This window comes from Rousettus aegyptiacus, unplaced genomic scaffold (genome assembly GCF_014176215.1).
Source record: "Rousettus aegyptiacus isolate mRouAeg1 unplaced genomic scaffold, mRouAeg1.p scaffold_m13_p_4, whole genome shotgun sequence".
Lineage (NCBI taxonomy): Eukaryota > Metazoa > Chordata > Mammalia > Chiroptera > Pteropodidae > Rousettus > Rousettus aegyptiacus.
In genome coordinates, this window is record NW_023416307.1 from 92,015,862 (window position 1) to 92,040,778 (window position 24,917).

The 24,917-nt window shown below is 48.5% G+C and overlaps 1 protein-coding gene across 2 annotated transcripts in view; it reads left to right on the forward strand.

Moving 5' to 3' along the window:
- FBLN2 (fibulin 2) overlaps positions 1-24,917 on the forward strand; it is an 84,862-nt gene that overhangs the window by 11,466 nt on the left and 48,479 nt on the right. For both annotated transcript variants that reach the window (XM_016129581.2, XM_036219484.1), the window contains one exon: positions 13,760-15,115. In XM_016129581.2, coding sequence (XP_015985067.2) covers positions 13,816-15,115 — 1,300 coding nt within the window. In that variant the 5' untranslated portion in view covers positions 13,760-13,815. Of the gene's footprint in view, positions 1-13,759; positions 15,116-24,917 lie in introns of those variants that run through there.

Below are 24,917 nucleotides of genomic sequence, written 5' to 3' on the forward strand. Positions count from 1 at the left end.
CCACCAGGTGAGGGCACCCAGTACTTGTGTGTGCATGTACATGCATGCTCACACAGTCTCTCACACTCACACTGCCGATAGACTCAGATAGACACACTTACAGATGCTTAAACACATCTCACATGTACACACCCTCTCACACACCTACAGTTCATGCGCACATATGCTAACACAGTCTTGCACAGTTACACCCACACTTACACCTCATACATACTCATACACTTTGCATGCACACACCCACTCCCCATACCCCCTTACATGCATGCAGATGCAGTCATACACCCAAACTCACTCACTCATTCTCATTCATTCTCTCTCTCTCTCTCTCTCTCTCTCTCTCTCTCTCTCTCTCTCTCTCTCTCTCTCTCACACACACACACACACACACACACACACACTGGGAACCTGGTTTAGGACCCTCTCTGGGACTCTGCTCACAGCCCCAGATCAGTTCAGTTTCTGCTGGTTTCTCAGCATTGATAGACTCTGCACTGTACCCCTGGACTCAACTTAAGGGGCTAGAGAAAGGGTGAAAGGGGGCGAGACAAGATTTGGAAGGCTCTGGAAGATAGGTGGACCCAAAAGTTTTTCTCCCCCAGCCTGCTGCAGACCTAAAATCTCACCTTGGTGTTCCCTTGGGGAGGTGTTAAATCCCTTCAAAGGCCAGTTTATTCTCTCTGGAAGGGGAGATGGGTGAACCCATTTTTGGTGCCTGCTAGGGAGGGGCTATTCCCATAGGAGCCTAGTGGATGGTCCTCTTTGGCAGGAGAAACTTTTTTCTCAGTTTTAAATCACAAAATTCAAATTTTATTGAATACTTTTTTCCCCCAGCATCTAGTGAGATAATCAAGTAAAATTTTTCTTTTAGTGAATTGCAGTGATGTCCTATTAAACTACCCTTGCATTCCTGAGGTAACTACTTGGGCACAGTATATTATTATCTCTGTAATATGCTGCTGGACTCAGTTTTCTGATATTTAGGATTTGGCAGCTAGATTCATAAGTGAAACTGGTCTATCTTTCTCTCGTTGCAGTATCCATGTCTGTTTTTGATATCTGGATTTTCCTAATTATATAAAATAAGGGGAGAAGGCACTTTTTTTTTCCCCTAGGTCCTGGAACAATTTTTAACAATAGAACAGAAATGATCAGTTTTGGCTGTACCATGACTTGGGCTAGTCTCTGTGATTGTTTTAAATTTAATCCCATAGCACCCTATGAGAAGAAGTACCATCTATGTTTCTCATTTAACACATCAGAGAATGAGGCTCAGAGAGCCAGAGTCTCTGGTCTGTGGTCAGACAGTGGGAGGTAGCTCAGCTGGGCTGTGAACGCAGGCCAGGTGCAAGAATTGTCTGAGAGGCTGGCCTGTGGGAGATCCATTGACCTTGTTCTGGGTTTTTCCATGGGGGCTCGGAACAGTACTGACTGAGTGTTGAGAACTTGCCTAGCTCTACTCACCCACCTGCTGGCCCACCTACCTATGCACCCACCTACTGTTCATGCTTCCTCTTATTCCCTGACCCATTACTTGCCCAGTTATCCAGCCATCCCTCAGCCATTTGTTCCCCTATGCTGATGCACCCACCAATTAGCCCACCGTTCCATCCATGCATCCTTCATCTTTTCACCCATCACTCTACTCACCCACCTTCCCATCCTTCTGTCCTCCATCTGCCATCCATTTACTACCCATGATCTAACTACCACTTGCTCACCCATCCATTTATTTATCAACATTTCATCTACATACCACTTCATGTACCCTTCTACTAATCTGCCTCTCATCCGTCTCTCCTCCATATGCTACCTACCACTGAGCATCATCCATTCATCCACCCATCCACCCATCCATCCATCTATCCATCCATCCATCCATCCATCCATCCATCCATCCATCCATCCATCCAATCCATCCACCCCTGGGGCTTAGCCTTAAAATAAGTATGCAGAAATTCAGAATGGAGGGCACCCTGATTTGAAATAACGATACAAGCAAAGATGAAGGGCTGGGAACCAGAGTCTTCCAGTTTAGCAGGAATTGGGTACTTGGAAGGCAACAGAGGGAAGAGGGTTAGTAAAGATAGGTGGGGGCTAGATGGGGAAGGACTTTGAATGTTACTCTTTGGAGTTTTCACTTTTTCCTTGGGCTAGGGGGTCTTCAATCAGGGTCCATGAGTAAGTTCCAGGAAATCCGAGACTCCTAATATGATATACAACTGTATTTGCTGTATGCCCATATATCTTTTAAGACTTTCATTTGCAAGTGATAGAAAACATGGTCCAAGTTAGCTTAAGTAAAATGGGTTTGTGTCGTCGTAAAGTTTAGATTTTCGGTTAGCTCCACCTAGGTGCTCAGCAGCTACTACTATGAATGTTTCTCTGTTGACTGTTTTTTTTTTTTTTTTTTTTTTTTGAGTTTGTTCCAGCCTCAGGTCTGACAAGATGGCTTCAGGGTTCCTCAATGATAAATCATCTCAGATCTAATATAGTGGGAAAGAGAGAGGTTGTTTTACCCAGTGTCTCACTTGAGTTGGTTCTCATGGGCTCAGATTGGCTTGGTGTCCATCCCTGAGTTGGGTGGTGCGAGAAGAATGAGAGGCACTGGAGTGATAATGGAGTGGTGTGGACTCCAGAATGAAATCCAAGGGCTGTTCTTGGAAGCAGGGTGGATACATGCTAGGTGGTCAGAAAGTACCCCATGTTCACTACCATGCTTGGTTTGTATTTTCCCTTTTTCAGTGTAGGGAGTGGATTATTCATAGCTTTTTCTCGGGTTCTCAAATGGACCAGAGGTGATAAGGAACCATTTAGGGTTTAGAGTAGAGGTGGGAGATCAGACAAGAAGTCTCCAGTGGCAGGACCATGGGCAAGCTGACGGAGAATGTCTTGAGATCGCACAGAGGGAGGGAGAGGAGAGGTCAAGGATGCAACGCCTGTCAGTCTGCGGCCGGGTGGAGGCCATGGGGACGCCAGGTGGGGATAGCAGTGAGCTCAGCCTTGGCTTCGGGTAGGGCCATTTCTCATCACTCCACCCTAGCAGTGTTTCCTCTTTCCAGAGTTGTGAATTGAGGGGACGGAAAATATCAGCTCCTTCCTGGTGCCAGAAGCAACATTTTCTTTTCTCAAAGGTTGATTGTAAGTGATGGACATTCATCTTTATAATTTTTCACTTGCTTATGTTGGTAATGAGATTAGTGATTATATATGCAGAGTCAGCTTTTACCCAGGGTTTAAGGAGCTTTTTATTCATCTTTCTTTCTTTTTTTCTTTTAGGGACAAGAGGGAAGGAGAGGGGAAAATAACCTGTCTGTTCCATTTGAAGAGTGACATTTACCAGTATTTTCATGAGCTTACCCATTGAAAGTATACAGGGACTACTGAATGTGTGGGAACATGGGGCTCATGGCATTCCACCTGCTTGTCAGCACTTCGCACCCAGTGTTTGCTCAGAGACTCAGTGGTGGTTGTCCTCTTCGTCTTCGGTCCCCGCCACCCCCCTCCCCGTGCTTTGGACCTAGTTCCTCCCTCCTCCTCTGGGATCTTGGGCCATCCCACCTGTGCCTTCTGCTTTGCCTGTCTCTCCTCAAGCCTGGTTTGCCCAGGCTCTTCCATCTGAAAGGACCCAGGCCCCGTCCCTGATCCTCTGCCCTGTATCCTGACTTTCACAGCCTGACTTGCCTTTTTGGAAGGGATGCCATCAGTTAGTCAGACTTTTGCCCACAAGGAAATGAAGGAAAATGACTTTAAAGACAGAAGCCAAACTTGATCACTTTTCTTTTGATAATTTGTGACTATTTTTCACCTCCCTTCCCTCCTCTCCATTTCTTCTGCCAAAACTTATTTGGCCTTTGTTTCCTTTTTCTGGACTGCTATAATTGGCTTTTTTTTTTTTCCTTTAAAAAGCCTCTTGTGAAAAATCACACATACAAAAATTACATAAAAATGCACAACTGAACAAGCCCTCACATAATCACCACCTGGGTGAATTAAGAGGACACTGCCTGCCCCCACAGTCTCCTGTGGTTCTTCTCGATCTGCCTCCCTTTGCCTTGGTACCCACCACCAGACTTTTATGGTGATCATTTATCTTGGCTTTCTTGTTCTGCCTCCTATGTTTGTGTTCCCTAAATGACGTTTAGGTTTTACTTGGTATTGTACTTTGTTTGACTGGAATCTTCCATAGGCTTTTTAAAAGGGGCATCTTTAGTTCCTTCTTGAATTCCTAGTGTGCTGCGACCTAGTGATCGCCCCCACCACCCTGTTGGAGCATGGCCCACTAAATGTCCTGGATGCTTTGCTGAGTCCCTGGGGCACTGGGTGTGGGTGACTGACCTTTCTTCTATTTCAAGCCTCTTCCTTCCTTGATTTTCATGTGACATCACCCACTTTTTCTCCTCTTGCTACTCTCCTCCCTTGCCCTCTCTTTGTTCCCTGCATGCCAGCTACAGTGTGTCAAGCTGCTTCTTACTTCACGGCTATTGCATATGCTGTGTCCTCTAACTAGGATTCCATTCCCCAGATCTTTGCATGGCTACCACATTTTTGCCAGACAAGTTTCAGCTGAAGTGTTACCTCCTAAGTGAGGCCTGCCCTGACCATTCTTGCCCAAGGAGTGCTCCAGTCCCTCTCCTTCACGATGCCAACATCATCTTCTTATATATTTGTTCCTCCTCTCTTCCTTCCACCAGAATGATGGCCATATGAGGGTAAGACCTTTGTTGGCCTTGTTCACTGCCACATCCTAGTACCAATGATAGGGCCTGGCAGGTAGCAGGTACCCAATGAATATTTACAAACTGATGGACACTGGTCATACTCCCTTGGCCAGAGAGACCTGGGTTCAAATCCTTGTGTTACCTTTTACTGGTAATATGACCTTGGGCAGATCATTTCCCCTGTCTGGGCCTTAGTTTTCTTATCTGTAGAGCATAGTTAAAGAAAATAAACATCCCTGGAAACTCTCAGTCCAGTGTTTGGCATCGCGTCAGCACTGAGGAAGTGGGAGTTATAAATGTGAACTTGATCAGCAGTTAAAATTCCTTCTAACATTTTGTGCCAACAATAAATTTATTTTTCCCAGTGAACTAGATGACTTCTCTTATCAGATGAGCAGCACTAGGTCATCCTCTAATTTCCCTTTGACCTTGGCTGCCAGAAAGCTTACTACTAAGGGGAGGTCTCAGGAGCAGCCCTTATTTCCTGTTGGGTCTTCAGTGCAGTTCTTTTCCTTTTACTGTCCTTTTTATTATTTGCTTTTGGCTTTGTAGTACACATGTTATTGTTTTTTTTTTTATTATGGCAAATATACATAACAAAATTGACTATTTTAACCATTTTCTTAGTGTCCACTTCATTGGCATTAACTACATTCACATTGTTGCGGATCCATCACCACCATCTCTTTCCACAACTTTTTCATCTTGCAAACTGAAAGTCTGTATCCATCAAACACTAACTCCCCATTCCCTTCCCCACTGCCCCCTATGCCCCTGGCAGCCACCATTCTGCTTTCCCGTCTATGAATTTGACTACCCCAGGGACTTCATATAAGTAGAATCACACAGCATTTGTCCTGTTGTATTTAACTAAGTATAATAATAATAACGTCCTCGAGGTTCATCCATGTTCTAGCCTGTGTAGGAATTTCCTTCTTTTTTAAGGCTGAAAAATATTTCACTGTATGTATAGACCACATTTTGTTTATCCATTCATCTGTTGATGGACACTGGTTTACTTCCTCTTGGCTGTTATGAATAATGCTATGAATGTGAGTGTACAAACACTATTTAAGTACATTACTTTTTTACCTTTCTGAGCCTGTCGAGCACAGACTGAATTATAAATTAAAGGTATTTTTCGGATAGTTTCTGGGACCAAGTTGTCTTACTGCCTTCTGCCTGTGTGTATATACTTTTGTGTGTATGGCAACTCTGTGGTCACTGCTGATTTCTTGTCTGGTTCCTCCTCTCTTGAAGATGCACCCTGTCCCCCAGCTGCCCCAGATGTTGGCTCACACCTGCGCCCTTCTTTAGATCCCCTCAGGTGCCTGGGAGATCACTTCCCCTCTTACCCACACCTCGGCCCATGACTGACTGATGTTCCTATGAGTGGGATGAACCCTGGGGTGCCCCGTGGGATAAGGCTGGCACTAGGCTCCAGCTGAGGCCATATCTTTAACCAGTTTTGTCACCTCCTCTATCATGCTTCCCTCTTTCCCTTTTGCTAATTCAAGAACCCATCTTAGGCTTTGCCTCTGGGGGTTCTGGACTAAGATGGTCTGTAACTTTGTATTCCCTCCTATGGTTGTATGTCTTGTATGGCTGCGGGGACGTCACTGGATGCTAATGTGTTTGCCATACTGGTGCCTCCTCGGCAGGAGTGGGCTCCTTGTGATGCAGGGCAGGGCAAATTTCCCTGAGTGTGGGGGACAGACCCAGCCCTGCACTGAGAGAAGAGGGTCCTTTGGTGGAGAGAGTAGAAAGAATCTAATACACATGCCAAAGGTAAAGGAGGAAGGAGAAGGAGGGGGAGAAGAATGTGCAGCCTGAAAGGCCGCTGACAGTTCCCATCCTTTAATCCATAGGTTCCCCATAGTTTTAGCCGTAGTGAATGAATGATTTTATTTTGTGTAGGGCAGTCATTTAAAAAGACTGTTATTTCTGTTTCCCCTTCACAGGTGTGGCGCATGGGTTGTTAGCAATCCCAGCAGAAATCTTCCTTTGTTCTGAAGGATTCCTCCTGGCTTGGCTGCAGCAGAGTTGATCAGCATATTGGAGTCTCTGAATGTAGCTTGATTAATATTTTAATTATCTTGCCTTCTCCCTACATTACTTGGAAGTGGGCAAAATTTCCAGGGTACCACTTAGAAAAGAGGCAGGTCCTAATCCAGGAAACTTGGACATTCTGGAGGTGACCAGGAATGAGCAGGAGGAAGCAGGAACTTTCGCCTCAGTGGCTCTCTCCTTTGGGTGTGGACAAGAGGAGCCCAAGGCCTAGGAGAGTCAGGGGTATAGATAGATAGGAACTAGGGAGCCCAGTGATGGCAGTGGAGAGTGAGTGTTGATCACAATGGGTCAGTGTTCGGCCCTTCTGATTTTCCTAGAGAAGTTGGGAATCCAGCTTCAGTGTAAAATGTCCTGATTTTAAATGTTATAAATCTTTGGTTGGACTTGGAGCAGAGTGCAGCCATTTGGGGCAGGCGTCTGGGTGGAGCTGGGGACATTGCTGCCTTCAGGTGGCCCTGATTACTTGTGTTTGTAACTGGTATGTCAACGAATGTCATATGTTTATTTTCCTTCTGTCATCCCCAGTTGTTTGAGAGTCCGCGTTTTGATGTAACTGCCTCATGTTTAAAAGAGAGATCCCCTGCAAATATTTAAAAAGTTTTCAAGCCATATCAGCACAAACCTGAGACTATTCATATCTAGGGTTGACTGGTAAAAATGTAGGATGTTAAATTGGAATTTCAGATAAACAATAAATAAGTATGTTCCAAATATTGCACAGGACATACATACACTAAATAATTGTGCATTGTTTATCTGAAATTTCACTGTAGCTACATGACTTGTATTTTTATTTGCTAGCTCTGGCAAGCCTATTCCTGTCAGAATCTGAAGGTTCTGAGAACTGGAAAAAGGAAGAATTTCTGTACCTTGTGATTTGAAGTCATGTAAAACAAGATCCCACTTTTAGTAATGACGTTACTGGTGATGAATTTGTGTCTCCCAGGGCTCTCTGAAGGGCTCTGGGGTGGCCTTGCTAGCCCAGAGAGTTTTTTTTTGTTTTTTGTTTGTTTTTTTTTTTTTTATCTAGGGCCTGCTATGACTGGGTATGAGGTTAATTTATCAAAGGAGGTGGTGTTACCTTATGCAGGGATCTGTATTTGTGCTATTATTTTTTTGGAAGTGGGGAGCAGCAGCAAGAATGACAGAGAGGAACTTGCAATGAGGGTGAGTGAAGGCAGCTGAGGTTCAAGTAGCATCCTGAGGACACTCCAGACACTGATATGCCACAGACCTCATCCCTGACCTTGCCTGCCCCCAGATGGCCTGTGGTGGGGGACTGTCTCCACATAGCATACTCAGCCACCTGTCTCTGCATTGCTCCCTGAGAATGGACCATTATTGAGTATCATCTACCCTCCACTGCTCTGTCTTGAACCCATTCCAAGGCTACATCAGAATCCCTACTGCCCCTACCCACAGCAGGGATCTGGTCAACAAAGAACAAAGCTGTGACAGCCCAGGCTGTGACCTCAATCTGCCCTCAGCTCCTTGAGCCCACACTGGATCTTCAGTTTAGTAGTCAAAGACTCACCCCACAGGCTGGATGCATTCCCAGACTGTGTGTTGGTGACTTCCTATCCTTCATTCTCACCTAAATACCAACTGCCGTTGTGACTTTTCATTATGGAGAATGACAATCCAAAAAATATAGATGACTAGAAAGGATACCCAGTCACCTTAGATTTCATAGTTGTTAACATTTTGCCATATTGCCTTTGATTATTTTTTTTTCATGCAGAAGTATGTTAGAGCATATTATAAACATGATGATATTTAAAATATTCTTCTTAAAAAAGTCAGCCATCATGCCTCACAGAATGATTAGCTGTCCCTTGATATCACCTGGTCCTCAGTCTATCCTTGGAGCCCCTCAATTAGGCTCTGTGTTTCTTTCACTGGTTTGTTCATGCAGCATCCCATCAGGGATCCCACATGCATTGGATGATTATAACTCAGGCCTGTTTTAATCTAGAGCAGTTTCTCTCCCTGCTTGTCCTATGGGCTGAGGAGGAGGGCATTTGTCCTATAGAAATGCTCTACTTCTAAATGAATGATTCAGCTTTTCATTGCGGCTTTATATCTCAATGGTCTGGTTACATTTTGCTGCTAACCAACTACTCTGACTACTAGGAGGCTGAAAGCAGCAATAGTCATATAATTTGCACAGGAATTTAGGTAAAGTTGGGTCAAGACCTCCCCCACCTCCCATTATTTTATAGCTCCATCTGGCCATTTACTGGGGATATTGGTGGTATTCACCTGCTTCCCTGCTGAGAGAGCCTCCCACAAGGGCTCATTTACACACCCAGCACTGTGACCTGGAGCAGTGGACTAGCATGTGGTCTCTCAGGTAGGGGGTCCCTGGTGGTTCAGTGCACTTAGAGACCCAGGCGAGGCTACCAGCCTTCATGGAGGGGCTCAGTTTGCCTTCTGCAGGTCCCTGGTGGGAGTGGTCACAGTTCTGAGTCTCATCGGTTAGGCGTGGTCCTAGGCCCATCCCTCAGCCAATGGCAGCACACCGGGGGTGGGGGGAGGGGGTATGAGCTCTGGATTGGCTGGGTGTAGTCCCGCACCACCTCAGCTGGGTGCTGGAAGGCCCTGCTGCTCCTCCTCCTCCCCAGGCTCCTGGTGGGGTTCCTTCTTGGAAAGGGGCCTAGTATGGGATTCTTGTTTTTGTTTGTTTGTTTGTTTGTTTTTTCAGCTAGACCTCAGAAGCTAAGAGTTAAGTACACTCCTTAGCTAATAACACACTATTATCTTGGTGTCTGCATGGTCCTGCTCTTATTTTATTGGCTGGTTTATTCCCCTATCTCTGCTCCCTTGCTACAGGCAGACATCGGTTCTGTTCTGTGTGGATGTTTTCTTTGCCTGTGTTTTAAAACTGGTTTTTTGTTACCTTGAATGTGTGCATTTTTAATTGACGTGGATTGGTGTTTGGCTCTCTATCTTGTTCTGTGTGTGCTTTATTTTATTTTGTTTTATTTTTTACCTTTTCCATTTAGTGCTCTGTTTTTAAGGTCCTTGCTGCTCTGTCAAGGTCCTATGCCAATGATTCATAGAATCCTGTGGGGTCCTCATGGGGATGTGTCTTTCAGAGTCCCAGCAGGAAACAAAGGGGCCCCTCATAGGGCTTATAGAAGGAATAATTAATGAAGAAACCTAGAACAGAGATGTGGGCAGGGTTGGGGGAACTTAACAGGGAGTGGGGCAGCTCTTGGAGTAGCAATGGTGAATGGGTGAGGAGCCCTTAGCACCCTGAGCCTGCAGGGTTGGGGAGAGGCAGCTCTTGGAACTCAGCAGGGACACCCAATAGGAGCTATGGCTGTGGGGTTGGGGAACAGCCACTACCAAACCCCTACCAGGAGGAAAGGAGAGAGGGGTGGGAAATAAAACATCAATCACTCTCCTATCCTCTAATCTTCTGTCAGTGGCTTCCATTGGAGACTGCAGGAACGTGAGGACACAGTCTGAGGAGGTCAGCCTCCTGGGTGCAGAGCAGCAGGGAGAAGGGTCTGGAGTGGATCTGGGGATATGTACCAGCATGGTGACCTACCCCTGCTGTAGCCACCTACCACCACATGAGTACCCAATGACCACTGTGGGCGTGTGGACCTGGTGCAGATGTCTTTGGGTAGCTCATTGGGCACGAGAACTTGGCATCATATACTGCTCATGTGGACTTAATTGCATATGTGCTGCTGTCTAGAGTATCTGCTCCAGTGGTCACTTAGGTCAGCTGGCATTATAATAATCACCATCTTAAAGAATAATCATCTCATTATTGTTGATGTGCATGCATTATCCAGCTTTTCATTCAGTGTGCGTACAGTAAATACTTTGGGGTTTTGCTATGCCTCTCCCTGGCCCCTGTGACTCAGCTTTCAGGCATTAGACAGCCTGAGTGCAGGGTCTTTGGGACCAGTCTAGAGCTTCCCTCTCCAGGGAGGTCAGGTCCCCTTTTCAGCTCCTCCCCTTTTGGCTTTCTTCAGATTGGAGATTGAGGGCCCATCTGCAGAAGCTGGACATTCAGGGGCCATTTGCTGTGGGGGCCATGGGAAAATAGAAATTGGAGACCCCAGGAGGGACATATTCCAATCTGAGAACCAGCAATGTAGTGATTGTGTCTTTCTATGTCTCACTTGTATGAATGCTTCCTAGTCCTGGTTGCTAATTTCCAGGGACAGGTTACTTACTCCTCTATTCTGCAGCCTGGTCTGTCCTTGACCTGCAGAAAACTTTAACCACGCAGAGCTGAGATCTGCCCTCTCCCCCATCCCACTCCCACCAATACACATCTATGGAACCACAACTCATCTAGAAGAGCTGTAGAAATGTGCTCTTCTCCAGGTAAGTCACCCCAAGGGGCCTGGCTCCTTCCCTGCTGGGCTACCTCCTCCAGACATATCCCATCCCTCTCGTGGATGGACACACAACCTTTCGATAGCACAAGGGGCTCTGAGCAGCATGCAGGAGGCCCAGACCTCTGTTCTCCAAGCTGGAGGCCAGAGTGGGAATGACCATGGGCTTTCCAGGTCAGAGGTGAGCCTGGGGAGACTCTGAGTTTAAACATACCCAGCCACATGTGAGTGAGTAGAGAGGCCATGTAGGCCTCATGGGAAAATGAGAGCCTACCTTCCGTGTGACATCTCAGGGTAGCCAGGACTCAATGGTTTTCAAGAGGAGTTGGAAATCTGAATTTTCATGTGACCATTTCAATTTGTAAATGCTGGTAACTAATTTAAAAATCAGCCATATGGGACAAACAAATGCAGTCACGGGCTAGATAGTGCCATGACTGAAAGTGTAGTAGAACCTCTTTACTGTATACAGATGCAGAGCTGAGGCTCAGAGAGGGCAAGGGCTTTGCTTAGGTTTACACAGCAAATAAGGAGAACACAAAGTAAGGGCCTGATGTTCTTTATCATTCCTCTGGGCCTCAGGTGGGGGTGATGGGTGAACCCAAGATCTAGAATCATCTAGATGTGGGCAGAACATGTGGGGTCCAAAAGGGTGAGCAGCACTAGGGGACTGACTTGTAGTAGAATTTAAGGTGGGGTGGGTGGGGTGCAATAGCATGGCTGGGAACGAAGGTTGCCTAGGAGAAGCCTGCCAACCTCTGTGGGAATATTTCTCTCTTAAGATAGATTCATGTGAGTGTGTAATGAGTAGAAACGCAGATGGAGGGCAAGAGAAGGGTTTTGGTTTTGGTCTGCAAAGATTTCCTTTTTTAAATGATACTGTTGAGAGTGGACTCCAGGACTCTGTACCCCACACCCCATCACCATGTAGAGAATCACTGATTTGTCACTGAGTATTGCAGGCCATGGGGCTCTCAGCAACAGACTTCTAATCAGACTGGTTTTATGGAGTCCTGCACCCTTCTGAGGTAGCTTTTCCACTTTGGGCTCTGCCCTCTACTTCCTTTCTCCTCTTCTTTGTAAGAAACTTTTAAGAAGTCGTTATTGTTTTTAGGTTTCAAATTACAAACATTTAAAATACCTGAGGTGTCACTTCATTGTCTTTTTGTCCCTTTAAAAGAAGAATCAGACAGTTTTAGCAAAGTGACTGCAAACAATGGCCCAGGATTGGGAGTTGGTAGTGTGTTGAGAAGGAGCTCTCATCTGTGATTCAAGAGCACACAGCCTCATTCGGGGCAGGGCTGGTCCCCAAGCCTTGGTGGGCAGTGTGAAGCAGGATAGTGGTGGAGGAGAATGATGACTGGTGAGAATTTGAGTGGCGAGGAGGGGCTGGGGAAGTAGAGGGTCCTGTGGGAGTGTCACGTGAGGGCCCACAAGAGAGGAGGGTCAGACATCTCCCACAAGGACTCTGGACCTTTTCTTGCTGGTGACTGGATGCAGGGGCTTTTCAGAGAAAGAGCAGCAGTAGAGTTGAGGAGGGCAGGGAAGTGGGGGCTGTGTCCTACATCTAGAGAGAGGTGGGCAGAGAGTGGAGGGCTGTTCATGGGGGCGAGTGGATAGGACTTGAGAGGCATGCAAATTAAGGGGGGTGAGAGGTTTTAGGGGCAGTGGGTGTTTAGGGTACCACCGTTCCTGGGAATGTTGGTAACCTTTGGTGGGGCAGCTGACAAGGTTGGTAGTCATGTCTTACAGTCCAAAGCATTCTCTTGGACATGTGGGTTGTTTCTGAGTCCTGGGGTCTGCTGAGGGCTGTGGCGGGAGAGTTGGCTGGCTGTGCCAAGGCCTAGAAGGAGGCTTCTTCCTGTACATGTGACCTTATCCTCTGGCCATCAGCCACAGATCTCTGGGCGGATGGCTGGGGATCAAACAGGATTTAGGGGAAGAGGAATTGGTTGATTGTGTGTGCACATGTGTGGGACTTTGTATATGAGACCTCCTGTGGTGTCCTGGCGCATGAGTGAGGCTGTAGGTGAGATGGTGCGTGGAGGATTGGGGCAGACATGTGAATAACTGAGGGTGCCTATAATAGAGGGTGTGAGAGACCCAGAGTGCCCCCAGGTACTCTGTGTCCTGGTGAATGAATATGACTAAGCTAGGGTGCAGGCATGAGTCTGTGCGTGTTTGTGTGTGTGTGTGTGTGAGAGAGAGAGACAGACAGACAGACAGACAGACTGTGGGCAGCAGAGAAAGAGGGCATGCGTCAGAAGGCAACTGAAGGGGGGCAGCTGCTCTGAGTGGGGCCATCTTGTACTCTAGTCAACAGTGCCTGTGATGCCTGAGTGACTCTGCAAGCCCCTGTCTGTGATGCTTTTGTGCGTGTGGCAGAGCCTGTGTGCATCCAAACACATGACAAGGAGTGTGTGCATGGGGACATGGGAAGGAGTATACATGTGTCTGCATTCAGGGGTGCACACGTGTGAGTGAAGGTGGCTGAGGTCGTGTCTAGCCACGTGCATGTGTTGATGTGTGTCCCAGAGTCGGGGGAAATGGCCATGTCTCCATGTGCAGGCCCCATGTGGTGCTGACAGGTGTCCTTTCTGATTCCTCCAGGGCCTCGAAGAGGGGACCTTCCGATTCGTGACTGCCCCTGTGCTGGCTGTGGGACCATGGTGCTTTTTGGGGAGCCTGCAGGAGCTTGGCTGGCCCTGGCCCTAGTGCTGGGAGCGACTGCGGGTACTGCAGCCCCACAGCAGGACTGCACGGGCGTCGAGTGCCCGCCGCTGGAGAACTGCATCGAGGAGGCGCTGGAGCCCGGCTCCTGCTGTGCCATGTGTGTGCAGCGGGGCTGTGCCTGCGAGGGCTACCAGTACTACGACTGCCTGCAAGGTGGCTTTGTGCGCGGCCGTGTGCCTGCCGGCCAGTCCTACTTTGTGGACTTTGGCAGTACCGAGTGCTCCTGCCCGCCAGGCGGCGGGAAGATCAGCTGCCAGTTCATGCTGTGCCCAGAGCTCCCACCCAACTGCATCGAGGCTGTGGTGGCAGCCGACAGCTGCCCACAGTGTGGCCAGGTAGGCTGCCTCCACACAGGCCGGAAGTATGCTGCTGGCCACACGGTCCACTTGCCGCCGTGCCAGGCCTGCCACTGTCCTGACACTGGTGGTGAGCTCATCTGCTACCAGCTCCCTGGCTGCCATGGAGAGGCCGAGGCCATGCCCACTACCACCACTGGGAACTTCTCGGATGCTGAGGAGGGTGACCCTGAGCGGCACTATGAAGACCCCTACAGCTACGACCAGGAGGTGGCCGAAGCAGAAGCAGCGGCAGCCCTGGCGGGCGAGCTCCAGGCAGGCGTGGGTGGCCCAGCTGCTCTGGGAGGCAGGAGGCCGCCGCCGTCTGCCGTCCAGGCCACCCCCTGGCTGGCTGCCCTCCCTAGGCCAACAGTGGCTGCTGCCTTGGGTCCGCCAGCACCTGTGCAGGCCAAAGCGAGGAGAGTGACAGAGGACAGCCAGGAGGAAAAGGAGGAAGAGGGGGAGGAAATTGCTGTCAGGGAGCAGTTGGCATCAGCTGGCCTCGTGGGGCTTGGCGGGCCTCCCACTGTAGGCCCAGCCAGGCCCAGTCTCCCTGTCCAAGAGGAGGGGGCAGATGCCAAGGCAGATGCTGGAACAGGGCCTGAAGAGAACATCATCCCGGAGGTCCAGGCCTCACCCCAAAGCACTGGGCAGGCGAGAGCTGGACCCATGCTGGGGTCAAGCACAGCCAGTGTCCTCCAGTCTCAGGCCGCATCAAGCTCTCCTGGAGACCTAACAAAGCCCAGCACCCACACCATCCTGACCACACCTCCCCATGATGCAGCCCGGGTCCTACCTACCCAGGAAGTGCCCAAGCAGCCACCGGTTCTGCCCCATCGGCCAGAGGAGGACACAGATCCCAACTCTGTCCATTCTGTCCCCAGAGGTAATCCTGAAGGTAAGAGCTTTTCTTAATTCCTTCAGGGACACTCACTCCACGGAAAGGCAGCCTTGGGCCCCAGGCCCCACCCCTGCCTGGGGTCTCTGCACACCTGTCTGGGGTAGGGAAGGCTACATCTGAGATAGAGCTTTCTCCCTGACTCAGCTCCTGGGGGTGAAGTGGGCAGGTGGGGGTAACGTCCCTGTTGCATTCGGTGCTGGGCTACATGTGTGGTGCAGCTGTGGTCAAGAGCCTAGTAGGCATCCCTCATCAGGCTGGGCGTTTCCTGAGGAGAGTTCCTGCTTAAGTGCATGTTGGGCCTGGCAGGGTCCATGGTACCCCAGCAGGAAGTGAGCAGTTTCACAGACCTGGTGTAGCTCCCTTCTCACAGCTCCCCTGATATTAGCTTCCAGTTATGGCTTGATCTTTCTTGGTCTCTGAGGTGGCAGCTGAAGGGATATGGTCTCTCATGGGGGCTCTTTTCAAGAGCCCAGGACCAGTTCTGCCATCTCTTCCAGTCAGTTAACACACAAGTCGTCCTTGTCCCTTCTGTGCTCTGCATCCTGCCTACTCAGAGTAGAAGCCGAAGTTCTCTCAGGGGCTATAGGTTCTGCACAGCCTGTCTCCGTGACCTCTCAGATCTCCTTTCCATTACCTTTGTCTTAGTTCCTTTGGGCTGTTGTGACAAAAATACCATAGACTGAGTGGCTTCAACAACAAACATTTATTTCTCACAGTTCTAGAGGCTGGGAAGCCCCAAGATCAAGGTCCAAGCAGATTGGGTATCTGTTGAAGGGCCTTCCTGATTTGCAGATGGCTGGCTTCTCATTGTGTCCTCACATAGCAAAGCAGATGAGGGTACATCTCATCTGAAATGCAGGAGGAGCATGCTCTTTGGTGTTTCTTCTTAGAAGGGCACTAATTCCGTTATGAGGGTTCTACCTTATCACCTGATCACTTCCTCAAATCTTCAGCTCCAAATACAGGCCACTGAGGATTAGGGTTTCAACATGTGAGTTTGGAGTAGGAAATAAACATTCAGTCCATGGCAACCCTCCCTCTCACCTGCTCTGCTCAGCCCCACTGTCTTCCTGTCTAGGCACCTTGCAGCCCCAGGGCATTTGTACTTGCTACTTCTCTCCCTTCAACTCTATTCAAGGTCACCTTCCCAGAGAGGCTTTCCCTGGATACCCAGCTTACCTTGCTATCACTTCTAGCAATACCTGACATCATTGTATATGGTAACTTGGTTAATGTTGTCTCCCCTAGAATGCTAGTGCTATGGGAGAGTGATCACATCTGTCATCTTCTCTGCTGTGTCCAGGGGCCTCCAACAGGCCCTGACACACAGTTGGTATTCTATAGATATTGGGTGAATGAATGAGTGAATTAATGGGGGCTTTATGGCCACCCCCTCTTTCAGTTGTCCCTCCTCATTTTAGTTCCCCTGCTGTTCCATGGGCACCCTGTAGCACCATCTCCCTTCTGATCTACCCATGTGCTCACACTTTCCAGCTAACACAGGTAGTACCTACTCCAGGAAGCCTTCCCTGAATCTTTGTACCTTGTCTTACTCTCCCTGCCCAGCTCCATTTTCCTCTGAGGTCAGAGTAGCTCTAGGTCACACAATGGGAGGTGATAGGCTGGGACAAGAGCATTGGGCTTCAGGAGGCTCCTCCCACGTAGTCCTGAGCCTATGGGAGGTGGGGAGTATACGTGGGGTTGGGGCTGTAGTGAAGTTCATGTCCCTCCCAGGGAGGGCTTGTGGCCTGACTCCAGAGCATGGCTCATGTAGTGCGTTTGGGCTGCAACCTCCAGGGTTTTCAGAATAGACGCAGGCCGACACTCCTACCCCTCCCTCTTGCTGCCAGAGCCTCCCTTTCTCTGGTTCTGGGCCTTTGGAATCCTGGAGAAGAGCTTTGTTCTCAGGATCCCTATTTTTTGTTTGTTTGTTTTGTTCCTGTTCTGGGCTTTCTTAAGTGGATTTTGGATTGTGTGGCGTTGATGAGGGCTGCTTGGGGGTCAGGGCCCCTGATTGAGTGCCCAATATCTGTCTGAAGACTGTCCTGGCAGAAGGCCTCACACATCCAAGGCCCAGAGATAGGATTTATCAGGGCATGGACAGGTAGCTGCAGCTTCTAGTATGAGAGTAAAGGGAGGTACAGGAAGTTGGGGCGGGGGTGGGGGTAGGGGTATAGGTGGCTTTAAATGAGACCCAGGAGCTTGGCCCTGGGCAGATGAACAGGGGCTGGTCTGCCATCCACCACCTACATACATTTTTGTCCATTTATTCACCCAGTGTTCACCTGTCACCTGTGTGACTAAGGCAAATAAATGGCTTACTGGTTTGTGCCTCAGTTTCTCTATCTTTAAGCAACAAAGAAGTCCCAACTTCATGGGGTTGTTTTGAAGGTTATTTAGCTAATTCATGTCTAGTGTTTGGTGGGAAACTTAGTACTTGCTGAGTAATTAAAATATTAGCCATTATTACTCACTCTCCATTCTTCAGTTCACTCACTTCTGCAACAAATCTGTGCTAGGGGTTGTGCCAGTGAAAAAGGCAGGAACAGCCTCTCCCTTTTTGGGGTCTCATGGGGGAGGATAAGTTCACATAGATTTAGTCATGGTTGCAACTGTGGGACCATGAATACACACTGTGTGAATTGGGGTTGGGGCTGTGAGAGACCTGATGGAGGGGTTCTGGTGCCCAGTTTCTTCCTGGGCAAAGCGGGGGCCTTAGAGGCCTCTGGCTATTGTGGTGGGGATGGCCTGGGGGGTGGTCCCCAGTGATGGAGGGGACCTGGGCGAGGAGAAGCTGGGGAGGTAGCTTTGCCCAGCTCTCCTGTGGGGCCTGCCGAGAGGTGTGTAATGGAGCTGGAAATGACCTCCAGCCATGTTGCCATGGCAGCCCTACAGCCTGGAGAAGAGGGTTTCCAGCCATTGCCTCAGGCCTGGCTGGGGCGGGGGTCCTGTCTTTGAGCCCAAACGTGCCAGGGATCCAGGCTGTGTCTGAGCATGTCCAGATGTGGCCTAATGCAAGCCACATGCCTGGCTCCGCTGGCTAGGGAGAGGGGTCTGACATATGTTGTCACTCAGGGGGCTTTGCGAGGGCGGCTTCTACTGCTGGGCTGGCACCTTGGAGGGGTTTCGGAGTACTCGACCCCTCATCCCCCTCCATCACTGCCTTATGGGGCCGCAGAGAGAGAACCCTGGGACAGGAAGTCAGAGGTTCTTGGAGGAGCTAGAGGCAATTCCCTTCCTGGAAAAGCCTCCAGCACAATAACCTCTTCAGGCCCCAGGAATGTGGCAGGAAAGGGGGACCCTTCTTTGGAGCCTCACTTAACCAGATTCTGCAGGGCAGAGGTCTCTAAGTGCTTTGACATTCAGATAACAGAGAAGCTATTTAAAATCAAACAACTATTAATCGCAGATACCATATAGTGCTTATGACTTGTGCCAGGCACCATTGTAAACCCTGTGTGATTATTAACCTCTTAAATCCTCTCATCAGCCCCTAAATTTATAGCAGGGGAGTCAGGCCACTTGCCTATAGACATGTGCAGAAAGTGATTTCCTTACATGTGTTCATGTTTTCATCCTTTACAGTAATTTCTGACTGCCAATGTGTGCATGGCTGTGACAGATGATGAATATATAATGTTGAACAAAATCCAGGACATTCTCTGTCCTCTAGAAGCTTATGGTTTAGTGGGAGAGAGAAAGAATGGAGTAGTCTTGAAGTGTGGAGTTCCTGTGCTCTGTGAGCTTGTGTGTGTGTGTGGGGGGGGGGTGGGGGCGGGGGGCAGGTGTTGTCGGTTGCGGGAGGGTGCCTGACTCCTGGGGATCAGGGGAGGCTTCCTAGGAGAAGTGATGTTTGAGCATGAGAGTTTGTTGACCTGGTGGTAAGAGGGGAGCAGAGAAGACAGTGCTCCAGACAAAGGACACGGTGTGTGCAAAGGCCCTGTAGCCCGAGGGAATTGGATTGAAAGGAGGCTGTGTGGCTGACATGGGAAGCAGCCGGGAAGGTTAAGGGCCAGGCTCAGGGCACGGTGCTTACCATTGGAATGCAGGTTTGGGTTTTTATGGGAAGCCCTAGGTAAGTCAGGAAGTGGTATGACCTTATTTGTGCTATGCAGTGCTCCCTCTGGGTGCAGGAGGAAAGTGCAGGAACAAGGCTCTCCCCACCTCTCCCTGCAGCCCCAGGAGCCAGCACTCGGCCTTCCCAATATCTCTGATCTGCAAGGCCCCCCAGAACACCAGGCTGTGGTTCCAGGGAATAGGAGCGATGGACCCACCTAGACACTGTTACCAGAGCATCCCTATAAACCCTGCCCTTTCCTTTCCAGCCTTGGCCTGTGGAAGATTTAAACTTGTGTGGGGTTTGAAGAACTCATGAGCCTGGAACCTGCGAGAGCCAGGCTGGGATTCTGGACACCCAAGCCTCTGTGTCCTATACAACAGAATCACCTCCTACAAGAGCTTAAGGCTCCTGGGGCAGGCTGGGGAGGGGGTCAGCAGAGCCTGCTGAGCACAAACTAACCAGCACCTCCCAAAAGAAATACATGCGGCTGATCATCAAAAGACTGAGAACGGGACTGTGGGATTCTTAGCTCTGCTCAGTAGCAGAGCACTGTGAGGTGGGCCCAGCTAACCCATCCTTTCCTCACCCCCAGCCTATGGGGTTTTGAAATGGGAAGTATGACTCTGCTAGGGCTGCATAGGGCCTTCTTGGAGCAACCAGGACCAGGATGGGCAAACAAGAGGCCTGGGCTTCCCACCAGCCCCTGCAGGTTGTTGGCAAGCCTCTAGTGGTTGTGTGACCTGGATCCTGGAACATTACCCTTCTGAGCCCCAGTTTCTTCATTGGTGAAATGGTATGCTTAGTACAAGAGTCTGTAGTGAGAGCCAGCACTTCTTGAGTGGAGTGGGGGATGTGTGGGGGGAGGTTAAGGCCAGCATTGGCCCCACCTCTGCCTGCTGTCTTGCTAAAATGGTGCATACGCCTCTCATCTGTCCACTCATTAGCTTCTTTCTTCAAAGCGTATTTGTAAGCACTAGAATTATTTTGCAGCATTTAGAAACTGGAAAACTTCCCATAAATTTCAGTTTTGTGGCTTTTGTTGAAATGTGGCAATTGTGGGCATAGGCTGGCCATCGGAGAGCTGAGAAGAAGCTGCTGTTCAGATTGGACAGGTGCTCTGTTCTTTGTTAAGCCAACTTTCCTCAATTTTATCACTGGCCCAGCCCTGGCTGGCTCTCAGGTTGGGTGCTCTGCTGGGGGCACCTGTCAGCAACCTTGAGAAATCTGTGTGGTTATTCTATTTTATGGAAGAGAAACTGGCATCATAAGAGGGGAAGGGGCTCTTCCGGAGGTCATAGTAGAGCTAGGCAGAGGTCCCTAGTCACTCAGTAGACAGGGTGGGCTCATGGCCCCTGGGGGACCTGGAAGTAGCAGTGGGTCTGTGTGGCCTATTGCCAAGCCCTCCCTGTGCTTGCCTCCCAGACATGTGACCTCTACCACATACTTGGAGGAAATCGGTGCACTTCACAGCTTTGCCCCACAGTGAGGGTCTGGGGCCAAGGCTAGTTCTCTGGTGGGTTTGACTTTAAAACAATGTTTTACTTATTTCTTTCAAAACAGCTTTATTGAGATATTATTCATATACCTTAAAGTCCCCCTATTTAAGTGTACAATTCAGTAGTTTTCAGCACAGTTGTGCAAATATCACCAGAATCTAATTTTAGAACATTTTCATCACCCCCCAAATAAACCCCACACCCAATTGCAACCACTTCCCATTCCTTCCTTCTCCCAGCAACCTCAACCTACTGTCTGTCTTTATGGATTTGCAGATTCTGGTCATTCCTGGACAGGGAATCATACAGTATGTGGTCTTTTGGGACTGACTGTCTTCTGTCACTTAGCATGCTTTCAAGACCCATTCATCATGTAGTAGCATGTGTCAGTACCTCATTCCTTTTTATGGCTGAATAACATCCCATTGTATGGATAGACCACGTTCCGTTTATCTGCTGATCTACTGATGGATGCTGTGATTCCACCTCTCAGCTATCGTGAATACTGTTGCTATTAATACTCATGTACATATTTTTGTGTGGATGTATGTTTTCATTTCTCTTGGAAATATACTTAGTAAAATTGTTGGGTCATATGTTAACTCCATGTTTAACCATCAGATGAACTGCCAAACTGTTTTCTGCAGTGGATGCACCAGTTTGCTTTCCTACTGATAATGTGTGAGGGTTCCAGTTTTTCCATATCCTTGTCAATACTTGTTATTGTCTGTCTTTTTGAGAATAGCTATTCTAGTGGGTTTGATTTGCATTTCCCTGATGACCAATGATGTTGATCATCTTTTCATGAGCTTGCTTTAGAAAACTCTAGAAAACACAGAATACACTAGCACACATTCCATTAAACATCAAACCGATGACATCATCACAATGTCATGTTGTCTGGAAAACTCTATACTCCTGAGAGAAAGAGCATGAAGAAGGCAACTAATAGTGTTCTTATGAAAATCATGTTGACCTAATGCTTCCTTGAAAAGGTCTGCCCAGGGCCCAGGACCACATTTGAGAACCACTGGTCAGTACTACTACAAGAATGTAGGGGTGTGCACATATTTTTTACAAATACTAGCATATTATGCACACTGTTCTGTCCTTTGCTTTTTTCAGTAAACAACATATCTTGGGACTTTTCCTCGTCAGTATGTGGAGTGTTCCCTTACCAGCCAGGGCTCCACTGTGCATGCACCTTCTTTTGTTTCTTGGTCCCCCCAATGGACATTCAGGTTGTTTCTAGTCTTTTGTCATTAAAAAGCAGTGCTGCGGTGTGGAGTCAGGGAGTCAATGTGCATGTGCATTTCTTTATTTTTATTTTGTAAATCAATAAATGATTTACAAAATAAAAATAAAGAAATGCACATGCACATAGAACCTCGCAAAAGCATAACACTCAGTTATATGTTTTCACAAATGAACATACCTATGTAACCATCACTCAGATTATGAAACATCATGAGACAACAACCCAGGTCACCTCTCAGTACCCATCCCATGGGACCACTGTCCTGACTTCTAACAGTTCTGTTCTCAGTCTTTTATAAATGGAGCCATACAGGCGGTCCTCTTTAATGTTTGGCTTCTTTCACTTGGCACAGCATTTCTGAGGCTCTCTGAGTTGTATGTATTGTAGTTGGCCCTTTTTTTTATTGCTGAGAGGTGCTCCATTGTCTGGATGAGCCCAGGTTGGCTGTTCGTTCTCCTTTTGAGGGACCTTGAGGTTGATTTAAGTTTGGGGCTATTAGGAAGACTGTTGCCATGTACCTGCTAAGACCAGTCTTTTGATGATCAGCTGCATGTATTTCTTTTGAGAGGTGCTGGCTAGTGTGTGCTCAGCTTTAGAAGATGCAGAATGCATACTTATAATACTGATAGATGTTGTCAATTTGTCCTCCCTTATTGGAGTATCCATTTTCACTCATACCTGCAATGTATGAGAATGCATGTTTCCCCAGTTTGTTTATTCAATAAATATTTATTGAGTGCTTACCTGTTCTAGGTGCTTGAGGATATGGTAGTGATCAAAACAGATGAACTTCCCACGTCTCATGGAGACTCTGCTCTCTGTGTGGATGACACACAGTCAATCACATGAAACGTAAAATCTGTGTTAGATGGTGAAATGCACTAAAGAGAGAATTGAGCGGGGCGCTCTGAAATGTTGCTACCTTGGCTAGCCTGGGAGGTGGGAATTGATGTCTTTCCGTGGTTTTAGTTTGCACATGTGCTTTGCCGGCCCCCTGCCTTCATCAAGCGTTCCCCAGCAAGTCTGGCCACGCTTCTGTCAACACTGCATGAAGGTGTGGGGTGGTCTTTCTGCCACTCTTACTGAACTGGTGCCTGTCCTTCCTGCTGGGGACACATATACTATATGTGTCATGATACAAATGATCTGTTGCCACAATAATGCAAGTGGCAGACAACCACAGAACCTCAGTAGCAGGCACAGTAACATTTTTTGTTCTTACCAAGTCCACAGACAGTCAGACTTTGCTGTGCCAGGCCAGACATAGCTGCTGTAAGCTGGGCTCTCACTTGTGAGTGTCCTTGGTCAGCCAGCAGCTCAGCTGAGGCTGGCTGTCTGGGATGCCATTTGTCTGTGCTCCGTGTGCTCTCTCATCCTCCAGTGGGTTAACCCTGGCTTGTTCTTGTTTCAGAAACGGGTGAAACATTAGAGGTGCAAGAGGATAAGTGGGCCTAGGCTTGGAACTAGCAGAACCATTGGTTTCACCATATTCTGTTGCCAGCCAGTCAGGAGGTCAGCCCAGGTTCACGGGCTCCTCCTGATGGGAATTGCTGTGAAGTTGTGTTCCAAATGGTGTGGATAAAGGAAGGGAGGAGAGTTGGGACAGTCAGCATAGTGAATCTACCCTAGACCCTGGGTTGGGTGCTCCATGTACTTCATCTCACTTAGCCTTCAAATGACAATGAGTTCTTTCCTTCCAGGGGGAAAATATGTGCTTGGCCCATGGCCCAGCTGTGAACTCAGGTCCATTGATGCTTAAGGCATCTCTGGATTTCCTTTTTGTCTCCTTGGGTAGGCCTGGTACAAGGCTCTCCAGGTTTGAGGCTGGCTCTGTCCCTCACTAGTTGTCTGACCCTAGGCAAATTGTTTCACTGCCCTCGCCCTCAGTTTTCTCATCTGTAAGATGGGCTTACTGAGGGCTCTCATCTAGGCATGAGTGTGGCATGTAATGCTTGAGAATCAAGTCAGTCCTGCAGCATTCCCAGATCAGTCTGCCAGGGCTACTCATGGTCTTATTCTCGAGGTGTTGGAGCCAGCTGCTGATTGTCACTTGAAGGTACGGTTTCAACAGTGGGAATGCAGTCTGGAGCATAGGGCATGGGTCTGGGCTGGAGGTGGAAACCCAGTAAGAGACCAGTTGGGCTCCACTTGGCAGATGGACAGTGGGTAGGTGGTGGGTGAGTGCCCAAGCAAGGTTTCTTGATTCCTCATCTATCACCTCTTGGTTCCTGAAGCCTGGATGCAAGAACAGAGAAACCAAGGGTATTGCCTGAGGTTGCTCAGCCAATAAGAGACAGAGTTTTGGCAAGGTTTTCTGATGTCCTAGCTCTGTTCCCACCTATGCCCAGCTTATGGCCTTCATTAGGGATTGTTAACTTGCCTCTCCTGGACCCCTTTCATGGTGGTCATTGCTTCACTTTGAATATTCAGTCACCAGTCACTCAGCAAGCTGCAAGAGGAACAGACTAAGCATAAAGGTGTTTGGGGGTGGTGGGATGGGGAAAAGGTCTGGTCAGGGGCCAGATAGTGAAGTGCCAAGTATGTAGATGAAGAAGAATGGAAAATTTCTGGGCAGAGTCACTGGGAATTGGTTCTGGAAGGCCCCCAGCATGGTCCTGTGGCATTCCCATTTGCGAATATTGAGAGCCTGAGGTTACAGACTTGTTTCCCCCAGAATCCTCACAAGTTTAGCTGCTCTGCCCTCACATGCTCCAGCAGAGCCTCATCTGGTGACTACTCCTAGGGTGCTTGGTGCCTCTTCTCCAGGCAGGATTTCTTGTCTCCTTACAAGGGCCAGCATGGCCAGCTGGGACTTGGCAGGAAACCATGCTGGTGCCCTGCTTCCTTGTTAGCCTCTAAGAGGAGAAAAAAGCCCATTTAGTTTTTTATAAGATATTTTAGTATTTGTCTTTTTTTTTAACTAATCATTATTAAGGTAAAAATTATGTTTACATTTTTATTATAATAAATTCTGCCTCGGGAAAA